The following is a 25971-nucleotide window of genomic DNA, read 5'->3' on the forward strand; positions in this document are numbered from 1 at the left end:
TGAATTGTACATAAATCACTGACAGTGTCACCAGCAAAGCACTTCCACACCATCATACCTCCTCCTCCATGCTTCACGGTGGGAACGACACATGTGGAGATCATCCGTTCATCTGCTCTGCGTCTCACAAAGCCACGGTGGTTGGAACCATAAATCTCAAATTTGGACTCATCAGACCAAAGGACAGATTTTCACAGGTCTAATGACCATTGCTCGTGTTTCTTGGCCCAAGCAAGTCTCTTCCTCTTATTGGCGTCCTTTAGTAGTGGTTTCTTTGCTGCAATTCGACCATGAAGGCCTGATTCATGCAGTCTCCTCTGAACAGTTAATGTTGAGATGTGTCTGTTACTTGAACTCTCTGAAGCATTTATTCGGGCTGCAATTTCTGAGGGTGGTAACTCTAATGAACTTATCCTCTGCAGCAGAGGTAACTCTGGGTCTTCCTTTCCTGTGGCAGTCCTAATGAGAGCCAGTTTCATCATAGCGCTTGATGGTTTTTGCGACTGCACTTGAAGAAACTTTCAAAGTTCTAGAAATGTTCCACATTGACTGACCTTCATGTCTTAAAGTAATGATGGACTGTCGTTTCTTTTGCAAGTATGTTAACACAGCTGAAAACTGTTGTCCTGATTAAAGAAGCAATAAAACTGGCCGCCATTAGACTAGTTGTTTCTGGAGCGTCAGCATTTGTGGGTTCGATTACAGGCTGAAAATGAGCAGGAACAAAGAACTTTCTTCTGAAACTTGTCAGTCTATTCTTGTTCTGAGAAATTAAGGCTATTCCATGTGAGAAATTGAACAATTAGACTTTAAAAATTATAAACCTGGATTAGCTAACACAACGTGCCATTGCAACACAGGAATGGTGGTTGCTGAAAATGTGCCTCTATACGCCTATGTTGATATTCCATTAAAAATAAGCCGTTTCCAGCTACAATAGTCTTTTACAACATGAACAATGTCTACAATGTATTACTGATCAATTTGATGTTATTTTAATGGCTGAAAAATGTGCTTTTCTTTCAAAAACAAGGACATTTCAATGATGATGTGTTGGTCAAATAAAAAGTAGAAAATTGACCGACCCACAATCAGTAGAAATAGAATGGCTCCCATGATGTCTGACAACTGGTGAGTTAATGGTACATGTCAGCTTGGTTTTAGTTCTAAAGAATCATTTGGAGACCTCACGCATGTGGTTAGCGCAGGGATGTAAAATATTTCCCCAGAACTAGCAACAGAGTATTATTTTAAGTAGAAAACAAAGAGGAACTGACTGTGTGGCATGAGAAGACCATTTGCATCGCAATTCACATCAGGTTAATTTGTCTAGTTTTGCGTAGACCACGTCCAGGAGTTCCATCCCTGAATTAGACTCTAGTGTAGAGGGTCTATCTCCAAGATCAGACATAAGACACATTGATCTAAAACACCAACATGCACAGTATAGACTCTTATCAACAGGGCCACATAAACCAGCTGCCTTACCAAAAGCAGACTTAGAATCCATATTTCACTCTGAAGCAAGGCTACTTATCTTTTTCTTTACAAAATGTCTTGCTCTTGATTTCGTTTGAAGATGTCTGACCTTTATGCAAATTTGACAAGTTACTGCAGCAGCATTTCCCTTAACTTTCACATTCTCACTTGCTCTATCAGCATTGACGGGAAAGGGGTTTCAATGCTTAACATTTAGTGTGTCTTTGTGATTACACAAATGAAGAGGGTTTCTGGGGGTTTTCTTGAAGTGGTGGTGGGACTATTTATCCATGAAATCAATAATTTTCCTGAAGAAATCTCCTTCCACAGTCGAAGCATCCTAATACATTGAAAGGCTACATTATCTAGATTTAGGTTAGCTCAAAGGGTAGGTCGATTAACAGGAAAAATATTACTTTCACTTAAAATAACTCAGTTACAACAACAACCAAGTGGCATAATACTGGACAAATGCAGCATTGTATTCTCATCTCTACAAATTACAAACCATGTTTATGAGACTGATATGACTTATGTATGTTGCCATAGAGATGAGAGCTCATCTGTTACACTCCAGAACTGATAAGAGTTCTACACATGAGATATTGTATATCTATTAACATAAAGTTGTGTTCTTATATTTTTGTTTGTTTGATACATTTTCATTCTACTTTTTAAAAAAATGCTGGCATTTGGATGTCCTTGCAAGCCAAGAGACAATGTTACAAATTAATTCCAAGTAAAGCTTTTCTTAGAACACAAATAGTTCAAATCCATCTCTTATTTTCTATGGAGTTGTACATCATGTTGCAGCCGGTGTCCTCCACGGCGTTTGCGGCTGACAAAGCGACACCACAGGGTGGTGATCAGGGACAGGAACACACAGGTCAGTGCCACGAAAACACCCACCCACATCACCAACGACAGCTGCCCGCTTCCCTGCCGAAGAGGAATAACAAGCATCAGACACACACCATCTAGACAGTATGAACATATCAAACAACAGCACTTAACTTAAGCACTCAACAAGTATCAAACTCCCCTAAATAATGTGACAAATGAATCAAACACTTACATTTAGTAGTTTAAAACATGAACATTTGAAGATGAGCCAAAGATAGTCTCTGACACATATCTGGGAATATATTTTCTCCCTCTTCAGATGTGCTACACTACCTACAGTAAATTTCCATCCATTTGGCAACAGATTTACATGGGAATACTCTAAAATCAGCATTAAAACAATATGTGCATTTTCCCACCAGAGAGGTGTTTCCATCACATTGTCTTGTTGCGGATTAAAGGCTGTGCTTGATGACACAGTGCAGATAAAAATACCCTTTGCGGTAAAATGTCCATGTACCAAATAAAAAATACAAGTTAAATGGGTTTACATGGCATTTTCAACTCTACTGAGGGTTTTCTCACCATTTTTTTTTGCACTTTATAGCAAATGTGCCCACTCCGGTATTGGAACATGCCCTTAAGCCCACAGCGCTATTTGAAAGCAGCATCAAACTCATCACCATGCACATTCACCACCCTGTGAAGTTCAACATAAACATACTTAGTCTGTTGCCTAATAAACTGCATGCTTTCCCGACAAGTCATAGTGGGAGGACCACACACGTCATAGTGTGACTCCAAGTTTACTTCCATATCATGGTTATTATATCAATATTTGGCCATAAAAACGTTTCCACGCAACAGTTTTGCATAATTCTTTTTACCGACACAATCCCACCTTGTCTAGCTTATTTTGTTTTCTTGACATTTAGTACGTTTCCATCAGGCCTGTCATGACATTTTTCATCCGACATGTACTTTACTCGCATAAAAAAAAGGTTGGATGGAAAACTGGTTAGTGTTCTCATCACCTTTACCTGTTGCAATTCCTTCAGCACAGCGAATGTGCTGAGATGGTTGCAGGAGCACACAGTCTGGTTGGAGTTTGACATCACTAAGGTGCAACCCCTCCCAGACCACACCCCCGGTCCATTCTCATCCGACCAATAAACACAGGTGGGGTCAACGTCACTGGACTAGGACACAGTGTATATGGGTTGGGGTCAATTCCATTTAGACTCAGTAAATTCAGGAAAGAATGTGACTTAAAGGAAAATATATCAATGAAAAACATGTTTTACTGACAGTCAGAAACTATTAAGTAGAGACAAGTGTTACCTGCAGGTGATGGAAGGTGAGATTAACCTGTTGGTGCAGGTTTGTTGTATTGGAGTTGCTAACGGAAACTGTCACAGCACTGGACATGAGCTGCTGGCTCTGATGAGAAGTACTGTCCTTCAGACTATCCAGATTCTTATGGCTGAGCAGAATGACAAATGCATACCCTGCACATAAAAAACACAAGAAAACATAAGGCCTGATACAAAAACATATACAACTCACAATATCTCAATGTGTGCCTTTAATAATATTTGGAGCAGATGATTGGTACTGTAGGACTGTGGCTACCTGGGTAATTCTGGTCATCTCCAACCACCGTCTCCCAGGTGGTGTCAAGTTGAGTGTTCTCATTGGTCAGGCTGACTGGTCCTTCAGGTGGAGTCTTGTCTCTCCTCACCATAATCTCAACCTCTGTTTTTCAACATATTGACAAAATCAACACAGAGCAGAAATCACCATTACTGAAAGAACACAGTATTGCATTAATTATATTTTAAGTTGACACAATGTAATGTGCTCGTTAGTGCTCCGTTTATGGTCAGTATGGTGCTCAGATTGCAGTACCTGTGAAGTAGTAAGTAAATGGGAAAGCGTGATACCTAGTCAGCGGTCCAACTGAATGTGTTCAACTGAATTGTATCTTCTGCATTTAACCCAACCCCTCTAAATCAGAGAGGTGCGGGCAGCTGCCTTAAATCGACATCCACGTCTTTGGAACAATGGGTTAACAGCCTTGCTCAGGGGCAGAAGGACAGATTTTTACCTTGTCAGCTCGGGGATTGAATCCAGCAAACTTCCGGTTACTGGTTCAACATTCTCACCACTAGGCTACCTGCCAACCCATTGTAAATATGTGGTCAGAAGGTGCTCAGTGTGTTTATATTACCTGTGTGGTTGGTCTCTATCCTGGTCACGTTCTCTGTCAGCAGTGGAGCGATCAGTCTGATAGAGATTTCAATCGTTTTCAGTAACTTAGTCACTTCACTGCTACTATGGTGACCATTGGACTGGAGGCCCAGTTGAACAACATCAGTGGTATTAACCAGTAACTAGAGAAGAGAGACATGAGGGTTTTGTACATGTGTGTTAGAGGTCGACCGATTATGATTTTTCAATGCCGATACCGATTATTGGAGGAGCAAAAATGCCGATACCGATTAATCGTCCGATTTAAAAAAAAAAACATGTATTTGTAATAATGACAATTACAACAATACTGAATTAACACTTATTTCAACTTAATATAATACATCAATAAAATCAATTTAGCCCCAAAAAAATGAAACATTCAATTTGGTTTAAATAATGCAAACAAAGTGTTGGAGAAGTAAAAGTGCAATATGTGCCATGTAAAAAAAGGTAACTTTTAAGTTCCTTGCTCAGAACATGAGAACATATGAAAGCTGGTGGTTCATTTTAACATGTAAGAAGTTTTAGGTTGTAGTTATTATAGGAATTATAGAACAATTTATTTCTATACGATTTGTATTTCATATACCTTTGACTATTTGATGTTCTTATCGGCAATTTAGTATTGCCAGTCTAACAGTATAGCTTCCGTCCCTCTCCTCGCCCCTACCTGGGCTCGAACCAGGAACACATCGACAACAGCCACCCTCGAAGCAGCGTTACCCATGCAGAACAAGAGAAACAACTACTCCAAGTCTCAGAGCGAGTGACGTTTGAAACGCTATTAGCGTGCACCCTGCTAACTAGCTAGCCATTTCACATTGGTTACACCAGCCTAATCTCGGGAGTTGTTAGGCTTGAAGTCATAAACAGCTCAATGCTTGGAGCACAGCGACGAGCTGCTGGCAAAACGCACGAAAGTGCTGTTTGAATGAATGCTTACGAGCCTGCTGGTGCCTACCATCGCTCAGTCAGACTGCTCTATCAAATCATAGACTTAATTATAACATAATAACACACAGAAATATGAGCCTTAGGTCATTAATATGGTCGAATCCGGAAACTATCATCTCGAAAACAAGACGTTTATTCTTTAGGTGAAATACGGAACCGTTCCGTATTTTATCTAACGGGTGGCATCCATCAGTCTAAATATTCCTGTTACATTGCACAACCTTCAATGTTATGTCATAATTAAGTAAAATTCTGGCAAATTAGGCGGCCCAAACTGTTGCATATACACTGCGTGTAATGAACGCGAGAGAAGTGACACAATTTCACCTGGTTAATATTGCCTGCTAACCTGGATTTCTTTTAGCTAAATATGCTGGTTTAAAAATATACACTTGTGTATTGATTTTAAGAAATGCATTGATGTTTATGGTTAGGTACACATTGGAGCAAGACAGTCCTTTTTCGCGAATACGCACCGCATCGATAGTATGCAACGCAGGACACGCTAGATAAACTAGTAATATCAACCATGTGTAGTTAACTAGTGATTATGATTGATTTATTGTTTTGTACATGATAAGTTTAATGCTAGCTAGCAATTTACCGTGGCTTCTTACTGCATTCGTGTAACACGCAGTCTCCTCGTGGAGTGCAATGTAATCAGGTGGTTAGAGCGTTGGACTAGTTAACTGTAAGGTTGCAAGATTGAATCCCCAAGCTGACAAGGTAAAAATCTGTCGTTCTGCCCCTGAACAAGGGAGTTAACCCACCGTTCCTAGGCCGTCATTGAAAATAACAATGTGTTCTTAACTGACTTGCCTAGTTAAATAACGGATAAATAAAGTTGTAAAAAAAAAAATCGGTGTCCAAAAAATATCGATTTCCGATTGTTATGAAAACTTGAAATCGGCCATTCCGATTAATCGGTCGACCTCTAGTGTGTGTGCGTTTGCATGTGTGTTGACTTACTGTCAAAAGCATATCTCCAGATGGCAGCGATCTTGTAGGTCCAGAAAACGTAGAGTTGCTCAACACCAAACAGTTGTTTCTCAACAGAGAAAAGAAACGATCAAAGCCTGGTAGAGTCTGGGAGGGAGGGAGGGAGGGAGGGAGGGAGGGAGGGAGGAGGGGGGGCATGTGCATTAGTGGGAAAATGCATACAACATTTCAAGATCATGGAAGAATACCCTTTTCCCAATTAATAATGTAATCATTCTAAAGTAAAGCTTTACCTGTCCAGCCTGTGTTTCATACTGGTCACAAATAAGCTCTAAAGTTAAAACATGGAGACATACAGTGTTATCTCAATACCCTTCTACAGTACACAATGTACAGACCTGTGCATGATAAAGGAGTACATCATGGACGACAAGTGGAATGGTGCTTGTCTCTCACCTACACACTTAGTTTGGTTTTTACCAAAGTTAGTAAATCCAGCAGGACACTGGCACCAGTAACTGCCAATCAGGTTTTGGCAGATTCCCCCATTTCCACATACTCCGTCTCTATTGCACTCTTCAATGTCTGAAAGAGGGAGAGAGAGATGGTGAATTAAGGGAGAGAGGATGAAAGTGTGGGATGACAAGAAAGGACATCACACACAAACATTTTACCAGTGATATTCTCAGGCTCTAATCTAAACCCAGGAAGACACAGTTTTAAACAGCCTGCGGTGTTGACGCATGTTCAATTGTCCCCACAGACGGGGAGAATTTCTATAAACTCGTTGATATCTAAATAATGTTGAGTCCAAGTGTAAGAGAGTTTAAAATGTTTCCATCTTCATCACCAAAATGGTACCTTTGATGGTGCATCTGGCTAATGTGTTGTCAAGCAGACAGTTATGTGTGTTTCTTAATCAGAGGATAATTAGTTTGAGCCAGGGACAGTAAAGCAGGAACAGTGAAGCCTGTTACACAAGGAGTAAATACCAGTTGAAACAGAATATTATGGGTCAGTCAAAATAAACAGCAGTGGATGGGACAGTCAGAAGACTCAAGAAGAATTGTGTTTCTCTCACCTACACACGGAGTTTGTCTGTCGCCAGAGTTCCTAAATCCATTGGGACACGTGCACAGGTAGCTACCCACCTGATTAAGACAGGTTCCCCATTTCCCACAAATATTTGGGAACGTAACACACTCCTCTATGTCTGAAAGAGAAAGCATTTGGTGAGGATGAAATGGAGATGGAGAGATGAGGGTGAGAATCTCTGATTATAAGGATGATACTAAAGACACAGAATTCTTACCCAAGCATTGTCGCGCAGCACCAGTAAAGTCATCAAACCCAGGATGACACAAACAGAAGTAGCTACCCTCAGTTTTGAAACAATCTGAATTGTCCCCACAGATGAGTGAGTTGTTACTACACTCGTCGATATCTAAATGACACCACATATACAGAAGAATGTTATGAGACGTGTAATGTCGTTACATGGCCATTTAAAAGCACTGGTTTTGGCTAGTCCTGCTTACATACGATTCACTCTCAAACTCAAGGTATCCATAAGAGTATTGATTCAAAGCACTATACATCAGAGGAAAATAATGTTTAAAGTTCTGACAGAGATCATATTTACGTCGAAATAAATACATGTTTTCTGAATAAAGACCCCCTTTAAAGTGGATGGTTTTAATGTTCTTGAGCAAGGTCTGGTTAATGCTGGAGAATGAACAAATGAGCCATGTATAAATTACTGATATAGGTGAATATTACTGATCAACTTAACAATACAATCATTTACAAACATTAAGTCTAAAACCTTCACGTTCAGTCTTCATCATCATCATCACAAATAGCATAAAACAAAACCCCCTTAGCTTCAGACCCACCTTCCTGTGGCGCTCCATGACCATAGTCCTTGAGAAGCTCTAAATGAAGACACAAAAGAAAGGTTGAACTGCACACATACATATAATATATATCTTTTAAACAGACTCAGTGATGATATGTTGGTCAAATAAAAAGCTGAACATTTACCGACCCAGAATCAGGAGAAATATAATTGCTCCCATGCTCTCTGACAAGTGATGAGTTAATGTCAAATGCCAGCTTGGCTTTAATTCTAAGTAATGATTTGGTAACATCATGCATATGGTAAACACAGTGAAGTATGAATAGCTCATCTTATCTAGCAACATCTTTCTCTTTAAACAGCAACCGCCCCTAAAAACCAACTTCTCATTTAGAAAACAGCCTATGTAGCATCTATATGAGTCCAAATGTATTCTTCAGTGTCAAAATTGACTCCCAAGTGTAAATAGGATCATTTGTCATAAAGTCCGTCTTTAACTGAGTTTTGTGAGATTGTGGTCGTGAATAATGCATCACAACAAAATTGAAGGTTGGGTTTGTTGAAAGGGAGTGTAATGGATGGAATTGACTGAATGGAATATTATCAAACCCATGAAAACCATGTTTGTTATACCATTCCATTTACTCTGAGACCTTCACTACACCTGCCACCTCAGGTAATTCATCCTCCTTCTCTTCTAGTTCATCTCCAGAGCTACTGGAGTACAGCTCATTCTTATGAACTCGACACCAATCTTCCTCGACACATCGTCTCCCTCATTGTTGCTAGCTTCATCGGATTCAAACTTGTAACCTACTTCCTTCCATCTCCTCATTGACCCCAACCCTGGAAATATAGTTCCGTTACAATTCTTATCGCTTTCACTGTCAGACACGATGTTCCACGCATAGACTGTAAAAAATACAGTAAAAACTAAAAACCTGTCTCCATCCCGCCATCCTGTGTGTGAATGACGCCATTATCTCTTAACGAGACAGCGTGCGCTTTCATAAAAGAAGAGGTTGTGTCTTTTTATGCAAATATCATTGATCAGTATAATAAAATAAGTCCCAAATGGAAGGGAAACAGATTGTTTGTCATCTGTAGCCTCATGATATCAGCCAAAACATGCTCAATAACACTATTGAATATGCATTCACCTGAATTATGAATAGGCCTAGGCTATATCTTGGTTGATTTACCCAGTTTATCAATAGAGATTTACCATTCAAATAAATGATTACCATTATGTTGTTATGTACAGTAAACAAAAATATAAATGCAACATGTAAAGTGTTGGTCCTATGTTTCATGAGCTGAAATAAAAGATCCCAGAAATGTTCCATATGCACAAAACGCTTATAAATATCACCACTCTCAAAACAAATGATGATTAGCAAATAAAAAAAGGGGGTTTTCTGGTTAAGCCTTCACATTTTTACAAACATATTTTATACTTTGCAAACACAAGTGGTCAAATATGTTTTTCTGCATATGACAACATTTGTGACTCCACAGATGACATTTGTGACTCCCTTTCCTCATATAATTTCAAAGCTAAATTTCCTTTCCTCGTTTCCTAGCATCCTTTCCTTTATTGTTTGCTATGCTAGCTCTCCACTACTACTGCTAGCTCTACACTACTACTACTGAATGTCACACCATCCTTCGCTCTGGCTCCCCCTCCTGTCCAGCTCAGAAGTTCGGCGTCGCCGGCCTTCTAGCTGCTGCCAAACCTGCTGTGAACAAACGCCCTTCACTCATCAACCCCGTACATGTCTCGTCATCATTACACACCTGGTTCCAATCCCCACTCTATCACTGCATATATACTCCCTCTGTCATTGTAACTGTTGCTTGTTTTCCTGAGAGGAATCTCTCCTACTATTCCCTGAGAACTTTATTATTTTGCACTTTGGGTTTCGTCCCGCTGTTATATATGGCGATTTAATAAATGTAGTAGTTCTATACCTGTGACTGCCTCCTCCTCTCTACACTTGTGACACTGCTACAATTACAGTTACTTTAACAGTACCAGCAAATCAGTGGCCCCGTGGTAGAGTCCACCCTGAGATTGGAAGGGGGAAGAAAGCCTCAATGGCGCTGGCCATGTTGTTGCAGACGCTATAATCAAATATTTGTATAACTAACCCAAGATAGAGCAGACAGAATCTTTCGTTTCCAACGGCAGCAAATTAATCATAGTTGGCAGAACAAGCCAGGTGGTTGGCAGAGTGAGATCCTATTGGCTTCGTTGATTTAACTTGCTGGATTGTAATGTACAGATTGGGGATTTAATTCATTTCAATATTAGTTTCTGCATTTGGAATGAAGGTGAGAATGTGTAACTTTATCCAAACTGGATGGGATAGCTAGCTCATGTGCATACATGATGTACTAGAAGCTAAGCTACACAGACAGGTTTTAGTTGTAAGATAACCTTGCTGCTGCTTGTTTGCAACAGCTTTCTTGGGTGGTTCCTATTCTTCTAAAGTAATGGGAAAGTTGCTTCAAAGTGCAAGAAAAAATGTTTTAAGTTCCAATGTCCAGTGACCTTGTTGCCCGTGTCGCTAACTAGGTAAGCTGATCAATCAGACAGCTACCAGCTTTCTGGTAACACAGCCTGAAACAAGCACTGCAAAAACTTGGAAAGCTGGTATCACAGTCTGATTTACCAGACTACCTAGCTAGCAACACAGGCAACAGGTTATATACAAATGTGCCAATGGTGACTGTTGGTTTCTATATTACTGTGCAACTTATTTAGCCCATTCACAAATGAAGCCTACTTCTCATAAAAATAGTCCTATCTTCTTAAAGATTTGTCACAATACTGCTGCAGAATATTAGCAAGCACTTGGGGCTCTCGAGTGGCGTAGCGGTCAAAGGCACAGCATCTCAGTGCTAGAGGTGTCCTTACAGACCCTGGTTCAATTCCAGGCTGTATCACAATTGGTCATGATTGGGAGTCCCATATGGCAGTGCACAATTGGCCCAGCGTCGTTAGGGTTTGGCTGGGGTAGGCCTTCATTGTTAATAAGAATTAGTTTTTAACTGACCTGCCTTGTTAAATAAAGGTTCAATAAGAAACATTACATCAAATCAACCACCTCCCATTCGAAGCATCTCCCACACTCCCTTTGCCTGTGACCACCACACAACACACAGCAACCACATCCCTCTTAGGGTGGCCACATTATCCTGCCTCCATCCTAAAGTTCATGTTTCAGCCCGGTAGACCAGTTCCTACAACCAGCGGTAGAGGCCGGTATGAGAGCATAGCAGACTCTACCCTTGTCCATCTGACTGAGCAGCTACTGAGATCTATCCATCAGAACACAGGTCTACCATGGTGGGCCAGTACCGTCTGTACCACCGTGGCCCTGAGGACAGTCGTAACACTGCCACTGGGAACCTATAAGGTGGTCATCCTCGCAAAGGCCTGTGTTGCATCAAGAACCAAGCATCCTATTATACAGTGTTTTTTCAGCCCTTGTTGGTGCACACACTAGTCTCAACAGGGTCAGAGTTGAGCTTGAGAAGCCCTGGAATCTCCATAGTCTAAAGTGAAGTAGCATCCTTCCTCATCTTATTTCCTTAATTTGCACAGTTGAAAGCAAATATCCAGGAAGCATCGACAAGTGGTTTCACCTATTTTGTGAACACATATGGATGCAGTTGAAGGAGAAGAGATACGAGTAGGAAGCTACATTAGACTATTGAGGTACAACCCTGGTGTAATGTATTATTTGCTAAACAATTTCAAATGTAAATGTACAGTATCCAAACAACCACAAAAGATTTTATCAGGAAAGAAGTGCTCATCCATATTGTTATGTTAAACATGATATAATCACAATGGGGAGATGTTCTCTGCTGCTCAGCATTCCACCAGAGGGAACACGAGACACTTGTTGAAACTCCCTCGTCTCCCATCGTTTTGTCTGTTATTGAAACATCCCAGGAAGATCAAGATGTTTACACACATTCTGGGGAACTATGACAGGCATTTTAAAGTCAGCCAATGCTGTGACTGGTGCAAACGTTGCTGAGCGCTTGGCCTTATTAAGCATTCTATCACACTCCTCCATCCTTCCTCAGCTGTGGGATGTTGTTTTTTTCCTGCCTCCACTTACTCCTTTTCCTCCCCTCCCCAGTGCTGCTCTCTCCCCCACTGTGTGAGAACAAGGGTCAGCATATTGCTCCCCCCTCTCACAGGCCTGACACACACACACACACTCTCTCTATTCTACTCATGTCTGTGAATGACCTTCATGAGTCATCATGAGGAAAACAGCATTTTTACTTTAATATTTGGCTGTAATACATCAAGGTCCCTGACTCTTGGAGGACTTTGAGAACTTGATTTAAAAAAAGAAGTAGTCGGTTTGAATGTTTCGTTGTCATAACTCAGAGAGAGTGCTCCCTTCTGACCAGGCTACTTGGCTACCCTGATTCACTCTACGACCTATGTCCAGTTTTGGGTTACTAATGTGTGCAGTGTAATTTTATAACTTTTGGCTGCAGGGGGTGTCTATGTTGAATCAAAGCTAATCCCCGTGTTTCTCTTTGCCTCCAGCTAAGTTGAAGACCTGAAAGTGGAGATGGCGGAGCTGGCTAAGAGGTTGCGCTACGAGATCTCAGTGCGAGCCAAGTGAAAAGGGCTGGATATAAAAACACTGCCGGTAAAGAAATGACCTTTGACCCAGGCTTATGGAGGGCTGCCTCTGGGAGCTTGGCGCCAACCTCAAGACTCTAGTCTATACATATCAACAGAAATAGAACGCACTGCCTCACTCAGTACGGAAGTGGTCAGATGATGCAGATGCTACACTACCAGTACTGTTTTGCTAGCCCAGACTGGAATATGTTCCGATATTCATCCGATAGCATTGGCGAGTATTCCACATTAGTCACCGGCTTCATCAACAAGTGCATCAATAACGTCGTCCCCACAGTAACCATATGTACATATCCCAAACAAAAGCCATGGATAACAGGCAACATCCGCCTAACGGCTAGAGCTGCCGATTTCAAGGAGCGGGACACTAATCTGGACGCTTATAAGAAATCCCATTATGCCCAACAAACAGGCAAAGTGTAAATACAGGACTAAGATTGAATCTTACCACACCGGCTCTGACTACCAGATGAGCTAAATGCTTTCTATGCTCACTTCGAGGCAAGCAATACTGAACCATGCATGAGAGTACCAGCTATTCTGGACAACTGTGTGATCACGCTCTATGTAGCCGATGTGAGTAAGACCTTTAAACATCTGGCAGGGCCAAATGGATTTCCAAGACGTGTACTCAGAGCATGTGCTCTGTGAGGCCAGTTGGACGTACTGACCAACTGGCAAGAGTCTTCACTGATATTTTCAATCTCTCCCTGGCTTAGTCTGTAATACCTGCATAGTCCCTGTGCCCAAGAAAGCCAAGGTAGCTTGCCTAAAGGGTAGCCATGATGTGCTTTGAAAGGCTGGTCATGTCTTACATCAACACTAATATCCCAGAAACCCTAGACCCACTACAATTCACATATCGCCCCAACAGATCCACAGATGATGCAATAGGCCCCTTAACAGCTTCAACCCTCAAGCCATAAGACTGCTAAACAGTCAATCAAATGGCTATCCAGACTATTTGCATTGACCCCCTTTTTTTACGATGCTGCTACTGGCCATTTATTATCTATGCATAGGCACTTACTACCTACATGTACATAATACCTCAATTACCTCGACTAACCTTTACAACCGCACATTGACTTGGTACCGGTACCGCCTGTATACAGCCTCATTACTGTTATTTTATTGTGTTACTTTTTTAAAACGTTAGTTTCTTTAATTTAGTACTGATTTTTCTTACTTACCTTTAAAAAACTCTGCATTGTTGGTTAAGGGCTTGTAAGTAAGCATTTCATGTTAGTCTACACCTGTTGTATTCGGCGCATGTGACAACATTTGATTTGATAAGCCTTGCCTTTTTGAGTTTTTCTTAAAAGAAAAATGCTCTCTTGATCTTCACTGTCAATGCAATGGTGTATGACAGCTTATGCCTGCCCATAACATAACGCCACCGGCACCATGGGGCACTCTGTTCACAACGTTGACATCAGCAAACTGCTTGCCCACACGATGCCATACATGCTGTCTGCCCGATACAGTTGAAAACAGGATTCATCCACGAAGAGCACACTTCTCCAGCATGCCAGTGGCCATCGAAGGTGCGAATTTTCCCACTGCAGTCAGGTCAAGACACTGGTGAGGACTATGAGCACACAGACGAACTTCTCTGAGACGGTTTCTGACAGTTTGTGCAGAAATTCTTCGGTTGTGCAAACCTACAGTTTCATCAGCTGTCCAGGTGACTGGTCTCAGATGATCCCGCAGGTGAAGAAGCCGCATGTGGAGCTCCTGGGCTGGCGGGTTACACGTTGTCTGCGGTTGTGAGGCCAGTTGGACGTACTGTCAAATTCTCTAAGACGATGTTGGTGGTTTATGGTAGAGAAATGAAAATTTAATTCTCTGCCAACAGCTCTGGTGTACATTCCTGCACTCAGCAATGGCAAGCTCCCTTAAAACTTGAGACATCTGTGGCATTGTGTTATGTGACAAAACTGCACATTTTAAAGTGACCTTTTATTGGCCCTGCAGATCCTGAGCCTGGGGGTGTCTGATGACGCCACTGGTAAACCTCCACACTCACCCACCTACTTAATCAATCAATAAATTCACAATCAAGGCTGTTGTATCTTCTACAAGAGACATAATCACATTTGTACTGCTTTATTCTGACTATGGAATATTTAAAATATGAATTGATTAATACTGTCATTATTTCAGTGTGGCAGACAGAGCTGACATTAGGTGGTGCTCTATGGTTCTTCAACCTGACGTTGTATGACTCCATTTGTCTCCCTGGGCGTCATCAACCTGTTCCAGAGAGGTGCGGCCCTGGTCTAACTAACACACCCTGGCTTGAGCAGCAGCTCCATTAGACACACAATAGGGAAACATTTTAGAGGAGAGCTTTGATCCACCCAGTATTCAGACCCCCCCCCCCCCTTTGTTTTACAAGAGGAAACTCCTCACCTGTTGTGCTTTCAGCTGTGTTAAACTCACAATGGATTTCAGGGGTGGAGTGTCATGTTTTAGTGTAACAAAACGTCGGCTAGAACAGAACATACTGTTAAAGAGGATCTACTGTGATATGTTTGCAAAGGATAGAAATATGAATAGGGTTGCTAAAACATTTTTATATTTACATTTTAGCAGATGCTCACATCCAGAGCGACTTACAGGAGCAATTAGGGTTCAGTTCCTTGCTCAAGGACAGACTTTTCAACCAGTCAGTTCATGGACTCAAATCAGCGACCGTTCGGTTACTGTCCCAACCGCTAGGCTACCTGGCGCCCTGGTTCAGATTTACTGTATGTGATTGACACATCTGTTTTGGATTTTTATTTGGTCATTCTGCATCCTTCACTGACCCATGAAAATACAGAATGTATTTCCCACTAGGAATGAGAACATTGAGACGTTGACCTTATTATGTCTGGTTTCTGTGTTGTCCAGTATTTTCTCTGCGGAGGAAAAAAGCATCCAGGTTCCAGAAGTATGTAACCAACTTTGTCAGAGTGATTTCTCTGGTGATGATGCCCATAGCTGCCACCGTGCCCTCAGTAAGTTTATGTGTGTGTTTGCATGCGTGCGTATAAGTTATCGTGTTCGTGCCTGTTTGTGAGTCCATCCGTGCGTGTCCATATATCTGCATGTATGCACATGCGAGTCTGCCCTATGTTAACACCCTCCCACTAGCTCTGAAACAAAATACTTCAGCCACACCTCTGTCTCCCTAACTCCAGTTGCCTCTTTGGTTTAGTTAGATCTATTCTAGTAGGGTGATGTTTCGTATGCTTTTTCAGATATGATTCTGAGGGGCTACCCATATGAATCTCGCTTCCAGTTGAATTTTATTTTATGTACGGAATTAAACCCTGCTTATTTGTCCATGCTGAATGCCAAAGATTGACACACTATCCTTTTGGCCTCCTCATTCTTCTCTAGTCTATAACTCTGTACTGGTTGACCTCCAGTTGGGTGGGACTGGGACACAATCTGCTCCTGCGCTCGCCTCGCTTCCGGAGGCTGTGCCACATTCCCTCCACGTGCTCCAATTCAGACACGGCTTACAGAGATATTGCTTCCTCCTTCGTTTCCAAATACATCAAGTCAAAACGGTTTTCCATCTCATAGTGGATAAAAGACTTTAAATCCTAAATCAACCCTAAAGCCCCTTCCCCAATTCAGCCAGTCAAGGTATTAATGATTAGCTGAATAATCACGTGTTAGCACTGGGTTGGCACAAATGCCTGCACTGTACACCCTGTATCTCTCAAAGACAAGGGTTGGTGACCACTGAACTGAGATCTAGAGTGTAGCACAATGGGTGATGGTCCATCAGAGAAAATCAGACATATCCAACACGTCCATATCTAACAAACCAAGTCAGTATCAATATATCTATGTGACTGGTGTATACTGTAACATGTATGTGCATGCTTACTTTGAAAGGCAACCACTCCCTGTTCTACCCAGGATAACTTGGTGTTGTGATTAGGGAATGTAACTGGCAATGCAACTTTGACTGACATTGTAACTGGCAAACGATGTGCAAGAAATGTATTTAAGATGACCAGCATAGTCATGGATGATCAGTAGATTTGTACTTTGAACATCCAGTGTAAATTGCACAACATGTTTATTTATTGAATGTGAATCTCATTATGTCATCCATAAATCGTTGATTATATCAGATGTGTTCAAAAAGTTGAAGTAATTGGGTTGAAGTTACTTCAGTAAAATAAAACATTATTTTGTATTAACTGTGGTGTTTTTGGTTCATTGCAAAGTCAATTTAAAATGGGGATTTAGACCAAAACTTTTATGGAGACATGGAAGTCAAAGGAGGGGATTTTGGGGGCGGGGTTGAGCTTCAACAAAATCGCTAATAAGAACTGTACAGTGCTTTACACTGTATGAGACAGCCATGGCAATACAGAATCACCACTATAAACTCAACATCAACATGTTGGTGCTTTTCGCCGTGGCGGTATCGTTGTCACTTGCGCCCGCATCTGCGGACCGTGTGCCGCGCACCTGTGGCACGTGTGAACCCAGCCTGTGCGACCCTCTACCAAAGGAGGGCTGCAAGTCTGGCACAATTTTTGACTCCTGCGGTTGTTGTTCACTTTGCGCGTACGGAGCCGGGGAACCATGTGGGGGGCGCGGAGCCACAGCCAAGCGTTGCGCCTCTGGACTGGAGTGCATAAAGAGCGAAAAGGACAGAAAGACAAAGCTCGGCGTTTGCGCCTGCAAAACCAACTACGAAGTGTGTGGCTCCGATGGGGTGACTTATAAAACTGGTTGCGACTTGAAAGTTGCCAGCCTGAAAGCGGTGAACGAGGAGAAGCCTGAAATCAAGATCTTGAATAAAGGAAAATGCTCAACAGGTGAGAATGGTGGGAACGGCAGATAACGGTCCACTTATTATATAGAGCGCAGTAGTAGTTTAGTGGACATTGAACTCTGTATATTTTGGAAAAACTGTTTTGATTTGGTGTATCACGCTACAATAATTCTCATCCATATCAAATACATTCTGACCTGATAGCCAATAGTTCACCAAGGGGCATAGACATGACATTTTGGTGTTACATGTTGGTGTCACTTTCATCTTGACTAATCTTTCCCCTTGATCAGTAAGAGGTATTATGTTTATTTTTAAGTGTGATATGCTTGCTATACGCTTTCTGGCATAATCAATAACCATTTACACAATGCAAATAATGTTAATGTATTAATCCAAATTAATTCATATATTAAACTGATTCAAAATGGTCTTGATTACTGATTACTAGACTACTGTCTAGTTACTGGATAGAAGAACTGAGAACTATGGAAGATCTGTGGCACTGTCCACTGGGTGTGGACAAGGTTCACATCATCCTCAATCTCTATAACACTTCCAAAACAACCAGATCTAATGCCAGCCACGGAACAAGCTGAAAGCCGTTGTCTCCAGTCTGCGGTGGCACTCTCTGTAGAACATATAGCCCTGAACAGACATGTCTGAGATTTTACATTTTATAAAGGAGGATGACTGTCGATCAAACAGCAGCGTCTCGCCTACAAACACACAGACAGGCCCTGTTGGTTTAAAGCAAAGCCAGCAGTGTCTAGCTCACTGAACCTTCACATGATTCATTATAACTGCATGCCGGCTCTGGATTAGGCAGGCGAAAGGGTTCAGGACGTGGAAAAAAAACTGTCTAGCTGCCAGAAAAAGTCGTGCCACACGAAAGGCCCCACATATACAACAGGGCGAGGTCAGACCACCACTTAAGCTGCACCCTTTAGGCTCTCAGACAGGTCAAGGTGAATATAACGTTAGGTTCAAATTCAAGGCCAACATTCCTCTCTCCACTCCAAGTTGTTATTGTTTTCTGCGGGTTAGTTGACTAGGCCTAGGGCTGTGGTTTCAGGGGATGATTTTGTTGACCTTACTTAACTGGTGACAGTAAATTTCACCCGGAACTCAAAACAACAGGGGCCTCTAGCTACAGTTGAAGTTGGAAGTTTACATACACTTAGGATGGAGTCATTAAAACTTGTTTTTCAACCACTCCACAAATTTCTTGTTAACAAACTATAGTTTTGGAAAGTCAGCTAGGACATCTACTTTGTGCATGACACAAGTACATTTTCCAACAATTGTTTACAGACAGATTATTTCACGTATAATTCACTGTATCACAATTCCAGTGGGTCAGAAGTTTACATACACTAAGTTGACTGTGCCTTTAAACAGCTTGGAAAATTCCAGAAAAGTATGTCCTGGCTTTAGAAGCTTTTGATAGGACAATTGACATCATTTGAGTCAATTGGAGGTGTACCTGTGGATGTATTTCAAGGCCTACCTTCAAACTCAGTGCCTCTTTGCTTGACATCATGGGAAAATCAAAAGAAATCAACAAGTCTGGTTCATCCTTGGGAGCAATTTCCAAACGCATGGAGGTACCACGTTCATCTGTACAAACAATAGTACGCAAGTATAAACACCATGGGGCCACGCAGCGTCATACCGCTCAGGAAGGAGACGCATTCTGTCTCCTAGAGAGGAGCGTACTTTGGTGCGAAAAGTGCAAATCAATCTCAGAACAACAGCAATGTGAAGATGCTGGAGGAAACAGGTACAAAAGTATCCATATCCACAGTAAAACGAGTCCTATATCGACATAACCTGAAAGGCCGCTCAGCAAGGAAGAAGCCACTGCTCCAAAATCGCCATAAAAATGCCATACTACGGTTTGCAACTGCACATGGGGACAAAGATTGTACTTTTTGGAGAAATGTCCTCTGGTCTGATGAAACAAAAATATAACTGTTTGGCCATAATGACCATCGTTATGTTTGGAGGAAAATGGGTGAGGCTTGCAAGGCGAAGAACTTCATCCCAACCATGAAGCATGGGGGTGGCAGCATCATGTTGTGGGGGTGCTTTGCTGCAGGAGGGACTGGTGCACTTCACAAAATAGATGGCATCATGAGGAGGGGGAATTATGTGGATATATTGAAGCAACATCTCAAGACATCAGTCATGAAGTTAAAGCTTGGTCGCAAATGGGTCTTCCAAATGGACAATGACCCCATGCATACTTCCAAAGTTGTGGCAAAATGGCTTAAGGACAACAAAGTCAAGGTATTGGAGTGGCCATCACGAAGCCCTGACCTCAAACCTATAGAACATTTGTGGGCAGAACTGAAAAAGCATGTGCGAGCAAGGAGGCCTACAAACCTGACTCAGTTACACCAGCTCTGTCAGGAGGAATGGGCCAAACTTCACCCAACTTATTTTGGGAAGCTTGTGGAAGGCTACCCGAAACATTTGACCCAAGTGAAACTATTAAAAGGCAATGCTACCAAGTACTAATTGAGTGTATGTAAACTTCTGACCCACTGGGAATAAAAGCTGAAATAAATCATTCTCTCTACTATTATTCTGACATTTCACATTCTTAAAATAAAGTGGTGATCCTAACTGACCAAAGACAGGGAATTTTTACGAGGATTAAATGTCAGGAATTGTGATAAACTGAGTTTAAATGTATTGGGTAAAAGTGTATGTAAACTCCTGCCTTTAACTGTATATGAGTCAGTGCTTATTTATGATCTTAATTATCATATCATATCCATTCCTTGGGTTGGAGTATAGAGCATTGAAAAGACAACATAGTCAATCTTCCATAGGTCAGCTGTTTCATCATAACATTGTTCTAAAGCAGCCCTTACTTTGCAACCCTTGTCATTCAAAGCCTATTCATCATAACTAAAATAACATTCCAGTAAAGCTACATTTCTGTCTACACTTGTGGATCGCATGTAAAGTATTACGTGCCAGAAGTGTGACGTGATGTAATTGCACAAATTATTTTCTTGACCCATAGAAATGACAGATCATTCTGTTTGAGCTAAATAGATTACCAGCTTTGTTTTTCAGAATTAATAATAGAGTTTTAATTGGTGCAAGTCAGCATAAAGCCTGTCCCAATGTTTCAAAGGCAATTACAGTAATGTCCAGGTTCACATTGAGAAACCAAACAGAGGTCATGTTCAACTAATTCTTACTGGCATGAGAAAATCGAAGGGAGAAAGTATGCTTAATATTTCACCAAATTCCTAACTAACAGAATTAACTCCAAACTCCTTGATGTGTTCCATGTTATATCAGCGTCACCACTTACTGTAAGATTCACATGAATTATTTTCTGAACGGCTAAAAGGACTGGAGCATCTGTTCATTTGTAACACGCTCACTCATTTATACAATGCATCAATCAGAACACGAACATTGAATTCCTGCTCTGACATTTCCATCCTGTACCAGCTTGTCCCAGGGGATAACACCAGAGCTCTCTCTGAGTCCGCCCAAGGTAAAAATACATGTTACAGGTTGATGTGAAGGAGATAATAAATCCACTCAATTGTCTCACTTTTTTTTCCCTTTCTTCTTCTCCTCCTCCTCTATAGCACCTGTCATTGTGACAGCCCCTGGTGAGGTCTACAATGTCACAGGCTCCCAGGTCTACCTGAGCTGCGAGGCCATTGGAATCCCCACCCCTGTGATCACCTGGAAGAAGGTACCAGAAGGTCCAACGGTGAGGTCAATAGGACATGTTCAATTGAAATTTGAATCAACACTTTTCTAGGTTATGGTACGAAAGGAAAGACAATCGCCCCATGCTTTGAGAAAACACTTCTACACAGGTATCAGAATCACTCCCATGTATAGTTTAGTATGACGGTCCAAATAACTGTACATAACTGTACATACGGTAGGTTGTTCATGTATATCCACTTCAACTGAATGTTGATTTGGGCTCTATAGTTGAGGACACAATGGATGAAAGAGATATGACCATGGAGGATATGAAGCACGTGATTGTTGACACTGAAACAATAGCACAGGACATAAGGGGTTAATATGAAAACAGATATAATCATGATGGAAATCTGGAAGTTTTGGTGGTAAACAAAAAAGTCTTCCTGCACTGAAAGAGTGTGGGTTTGAATTGATACATTTTAACATTGTAAGCATGGTTTAATTGATTCGATTAACACAAACGCCCACACTCTCACAGCTCAACAGAATGTTGCTTTGTTCGAATGGAGCCCATAGATTAGAGATTTTCCTTGACCTGTTAAATCTGACCTATTTAGCAATCAATGCCTATGTAACTGGTGTTAGGGGTTTTCCTTTAAATAGCCAGTCACACACCTTAAATAGCAGAACTTGAGGAATTAAGGGTGAGCTTAGCAACCACATTCCTCTTTCTCTTGTAGTGGAGGGGCCCCATTATTTTTTAATTACAGTAGGTAGTGGGCCTGTCATGGTCCTAATCAAATCAAATCACATTTTATTTGTCACATGCTTCATAAACAACCGGTGTAGACTATCAGTGAAATGCTTACTTTCGGGCCCTGTTTGCAAAAATGCACTAAAGTAATACTGCAAAATGTGGCAAAGCAATTAAATGTTTGTCCTGATTACAAAGTGTTGTGTTTGGGGCAAATCCAATACAACACATTACTGAGTACCGCTCTCCATATTTTCAAGCATAGTCGTGGCAGCATCATGTTATGGGTATGCTTGTAATTCTTATGGACTGGGGAGTTTTAAAGGATAAAAATTAAACAGAATGGAGCTAAGCACAGGCAAAACCCTCGAGGAAAACCTGGTTCACTGGTAGATGAATTTACTTTTCAGCAGGAAATTACCTAAAAGAGGCCAAATCTATACTTGCTTCCCAAGAAGACAGTGAATGTTTCTGAATTACAATTTTGACTTACATTTACTAGAAAATCTATGGCAAGAACTTAAAATGGTTGTCTAGCAATGATCAATAACCAATTTGACAGAGCTTGAAGAATTGAGAAAATAATAAAATGAGCAAATGTTGTACAATCCAGGTGTGGAAAGCTCTGAGAGACTGACCCAGAAAGACTCAAAGCTGTAATCACTGCCAAAGGTGCTTCTACAAAGTTTTGACTCAGGGGTGTGTAAATTTGATATTTCTGTATTTCATTTTTAATAAATTTGCAAAAATGTCTAAAAACTTGTTTTCACTTTGTCATTATGGAGCATTCTGTGTAGATGGGTGAGAAGAAAAAAAAATCTCCAGAGGGGCCCCCATGTTGAGGGTCAGCATGGCAGATATGTTGTTGTCTACCCTCACCACCTGGGGTTGGCCCATCAGGAAGTCCAGGATCCAGTTGCAGAGGGAGGTGTTTAATCCCAGGGTCTTTAGCTTAGTGATTGGATGGGACTATGGTGTTGAACGCTGAGCTGTTAGAGTGAAGGTGATGACTATGCCCGGGTTAGGTCCTATCTACTGTAGAGGACTTAGAGCCTGGAGAAAGTCATGTCCGGGCCTCCTGAAGAACAGTTTTCAGCTTGCCTCAAAATCCCCTCAGATAGGGAGGGAGAGGGGAAGAGGGAGGAAAAGAATGGGAAAGGGGAGAGAGGGAGATACAATTGAGGGGGAAGAGTAGGAGACGGAGACAGAACTGATGAGTGAGAGACGGGGAGAGAGAGTGAAGGAGAGAGAAAGGCCAAAATATGTTACAACATTTACATTTGACTAATTTAGCAGGTGCGCTCTTATCCAGAGTGCATACCTTTTCATACTGACGCCCCCGTGGGAATCAAACCCACAACCACCCTGGCATTTCTCTCTGGAATTAAGTGACCTTCAATGTCTTCGACACACAAAAACAGGCCAAACTCACCTTCAGCTGGTTCTCACACTTCGTCTCTTTGAGGGGAGAGAGAGGAAAAACATGTCAGTGAGGCTCGATAAAATACAACTGAAGATATATGGTTTGGATCCAACAGAACACGTCATGTGTTAGTTATATCCATCTTTCCATACCAAGACTTTCTTGTGGCCCACTGATTTCCCAGATGAGCCTTTGCTTTCTTTGCTTATGTCATGTGTTTTTATAGCTGTAAATGTCAGTGTCTGAGCTTAGGTCATATAAAGAGAACGTGATTTTAGATGACTTGAAATAACATTGGGCAATTTACCGAAACCTACTATAACATGATTAAGTTGGTTGCCTCGTGAAGTGTTTTAGCTGAAGCGTCAAATGTTTTCCGTTTCACAGCTGCACGCACACTGTGTGTTTTTAATGAGTTGATTTGATTAGTAAGTTATTACATTAACGGTTGTTTTCCCAGGTCACCAGCGGAAAACAGAGAATGGAGCTGCTTCCAGGAGACAGAGACAACCTAGCCATTCAGACCCGTGGAGGACCTGAGAAACATGAGGTCACCGGCTGGGTCCTGGTGAGTCCAACCAGCCCACACACACATAAACATACAGATATGCACACTACTTGAAATATTTTTGCTGTCATACTGACTTGTGGATCTTCCCCCACAGACACAAATCAGTCAAATACCTCAAAGACCACACAGAGTTAATAAAGGGAAAATTAAAGCATAGGGTGGAAGAGTTACTATGTATTAGATAGCTGACATTCCATTATTTATGCAATTTATTTATAATTATAAACTAGGTATTTCGAGCCCTGAATGCTGATTGGCTTAAAGCAGTGGTATACCACGGGTATGAGAAGAAGAAAAAATTACTGTTCAAATGACGTTGCTAATCAGTTTATAATATCAATAAGGCACCTCGGGGGTTTGTGGTATATGGCTGATATACCACGGCTAAGGGGTGTATCCAGGCACTCCGCGTTGCATCATGCTTAAGAACAGCCCTTAGCCATAGTATATTTGCCATATACCACACCCCCTCATGTCATATTGCTTAAATATTACCTGAGGCATATTCCAAAGTTGTCTATTAACGCTCCTCATTGACTTGTTCTGTTCAGAGCCTCTACATAACAGAGAGTTGAATAGAAATTAAACTCCTTCTTCAATGTCTCAGTAAAGGAACAGAAGACATTGGTGGGCCCTGTTCAGTGGTTAGACCTATATCTATCTCTTCTTCCGTCTCTTTTCACTCTCGCTATTCTGCTCCCCTGCTGTCAAACATCAAATTCTCTCAATTTCTTGATCTCATTTCAGAGTATTTATCTTCCACAATGATTCGTTGCCATGTTTTCTTAATTTGCCATCTTCCACTGTATATGTTTGTAGTTGTGAGAAGTAAACGTCTAAACATCTACACAGGTGCAAGCCGGCACTGGACAGCAGTTATACAACTGCAAACAATCCTGAACACTTGAAATGGCGCCCGTGCTCTGTCGAAATGAGCCGAGTTTGCATGGAAGGGGAAGTTTGAGGCTGTGTTTGTGTCCCCTTGCAGCTGCTTGTTTACCACAGACCACATCATGTGTTCTGCTAAAAATCACATTGAGGTTTAATAACCACCGTCGCTATGCTTTTCAGATCTCGCCGCTCACCAAGGAAGAGGCGGGTTCGTACGAGTGTCACGCTGTCAACGCCAAGGGAGAGGCCTCAGCGGTGGGCACCATTCACGTGGTGGAGTCCATCGATGACATCCCTGTCAAGAAAGGTACTGAAGCACCCCTGTCCTATTGCACACACATTTCTACTTTGTTTCATGTTAAATCTAGACCCACACAACATGGCACCAAAAGGCATGTCTACCCTTTATACATTGATTTTGTCTCTTCAGGTTTGCATGATGCTGTGTCTGTACATGTGCGTCCTTGTATGCGTAAATTTTGTGTGTGTGTGTCTGTGCATGTATGCGTACATTCAATGTGTGTGTGACTTCTAGCCCGTGGTGACCATCCCGTCCTGACATGTTTAGGAGTGCCTGCTTTGCTTTTGGCTCGGCCCACGTCACTTGGCTCTCGACAGGGCTAGATGGTTGCCTCGACAAGGCAGCACGTGTCACTGGGGTTGACACATGCAATTTATTGACCTGCCTTTAAAGCTTTGCTCCATGGGAAAGAACCTGGATGTTTGAGTGAAAACCCCATCACAATAACAAGGTTAGCTCTACCTTTAGGTGATCTCCCATCCCTGGTGGTCTGTGATGATGGATGCTATTCAAAACAACAAATCCTTTCCAAGGCACAC

At 41.7% G+C, this 25971-nt stretch overlaps 2 protein-coding genes, 1 long non-coding RNA gene and 1 pseudogene across 7 annotated transcripts in view; 2 read left to right on the forward strand and 2 right to left on the reverse strand.

The window, feature by feature from the left end:
- Nucleotides 1–972: 972 nt before the first annotated feature.
- Nucleotides 973–8690, reverse strand: LOC109864608 (adhesion G protein-coupled receptor E2). Of its 5 annotated transcripts, none has more exons than XR_004204115.1 (13): nt 8516–8686; nt 8364–8402; nt 7781–7912; nt 7550–7681; nt 6925–7053; nt 6762–6799; nt 6499–6615; nt 4553–4715; nt 3955–4077; nt 3664–3830; nt 3357–3521; nt 2908–3022; nt 2307–2418 (listed from the first exon to the last, which is right to left on the reverse strand). XR_004204115.1 is itself a non-coding variant. In XM_031797027.1 (12 exons), the coding sequence occupies exons 1-12, from the start codon at nt 8670–8672 to the stop codon at nt 2260–2262; spliced, it is 1521 nt and encodes a 506-aa protein (XP_031652887.1). In that variant the 5' UTR covers nt 8673–8686; the 3' UTR covers nt 973–2259. The 5 variants fall into 5 exon arrangements, 3 of the variants coding, with proteins under 3 accessions (XP_031652887.1, XP_031652888.1, XP_031652889.1); XR_004204116.1 differs by having other exon boundaries at nt 3363–3521; nt 8516–8684; XM_031797027.1 differs by lacking the exon at nt 2908–3022 and having other exon boundaries at nt 973–2418.
- A 4240-nt stretch (nt 8691–12930) lies between these two features.
- LOC109910157 (cytochrome c oxidase assembly protein COX18, mitochondrial-like) lies at nt 12931–16586 on the forward strand (annotated as a pseudogene).
- Nucleotides 16587–17325: 739 nt separating this feature from the next.
- Nucleotides 17326–25971, forward strand: part of LOC109864786 (insulin-like growth factor-binding protein 7) — a 10607-nt gene continuing 1961 nt past the window's right edge. Inside the window, exons 1-4 of the mRNA XM_020452735.2 lie at nt 17326–17842; nt 21420–21547; nt 24130–24237; nt 25312–25438. Of these exons, the coding sequence (XP_020308324.1) occupies nt 17380–17842; nt 21420–21547; nt 24130–24237; nt 25312–25438 (826 nt within the window). The 5' untranslated portion in view covers nt 17326–17379. The remainder of the gene's footprint in view (nt 17843–21419; nt 21548–24129; nt 24238–25311; nt 25439–25971) is intronic.
- LOC109864787 (uncharacterized) lies at nt 23147–25315 on the reverse strand. Its single transcript, XR_002251497.2, has 3 exons — nt 24736–25315; nt 23679–23704; nt 23147–23456 (listed from the first exon to the last, which is right to left on the reverse strand). It is a non-coding gene; the product is annotated as an uncharacterized LOC109864787 (long non-coding RNA).

The sequence above is a fragment of the Oncorhynchus kisutch genome, linkage group LG19 (genome assembly GCF_002021735.2).
Source record: "Oncorhynchus kisutch isolate 150728-3 linkage group LG19, Okis_V2, whole genome shotgun sequence".
Classification (NCBI taxonomy): Eukaryota; Metazoa; Chordata; class Actinopteri; order Salmoniformes; family Salmonidae; genus Oncorhynchus; species Oncorhynchus kisutch.

Bases quoted from the DNA above. Each gene is read 5' to 3' on its own strand.
- LOC109864608 (XM_031797027.1), bottom strand. From the start codon at position 8,672: ATGTTGCTAGATAAGATGAGCTATTCATACTTCACTGTGTTTACCATA. The intron at 8,403-8,515 runs GTCGGTAAATGT...GTCTTCATTTAG, and splicing joins TATATTTCTCCTGATTCTGG to AGCTTCTCAAGGACTATGGT. The intron at 7,054-7,549 runs GTGAGAGAAACA...TCCCTCTTTCAG, and splicing joins CAGACAAACTCCGTGTGTAG to ACATTGAAGAGTGCAATAGA.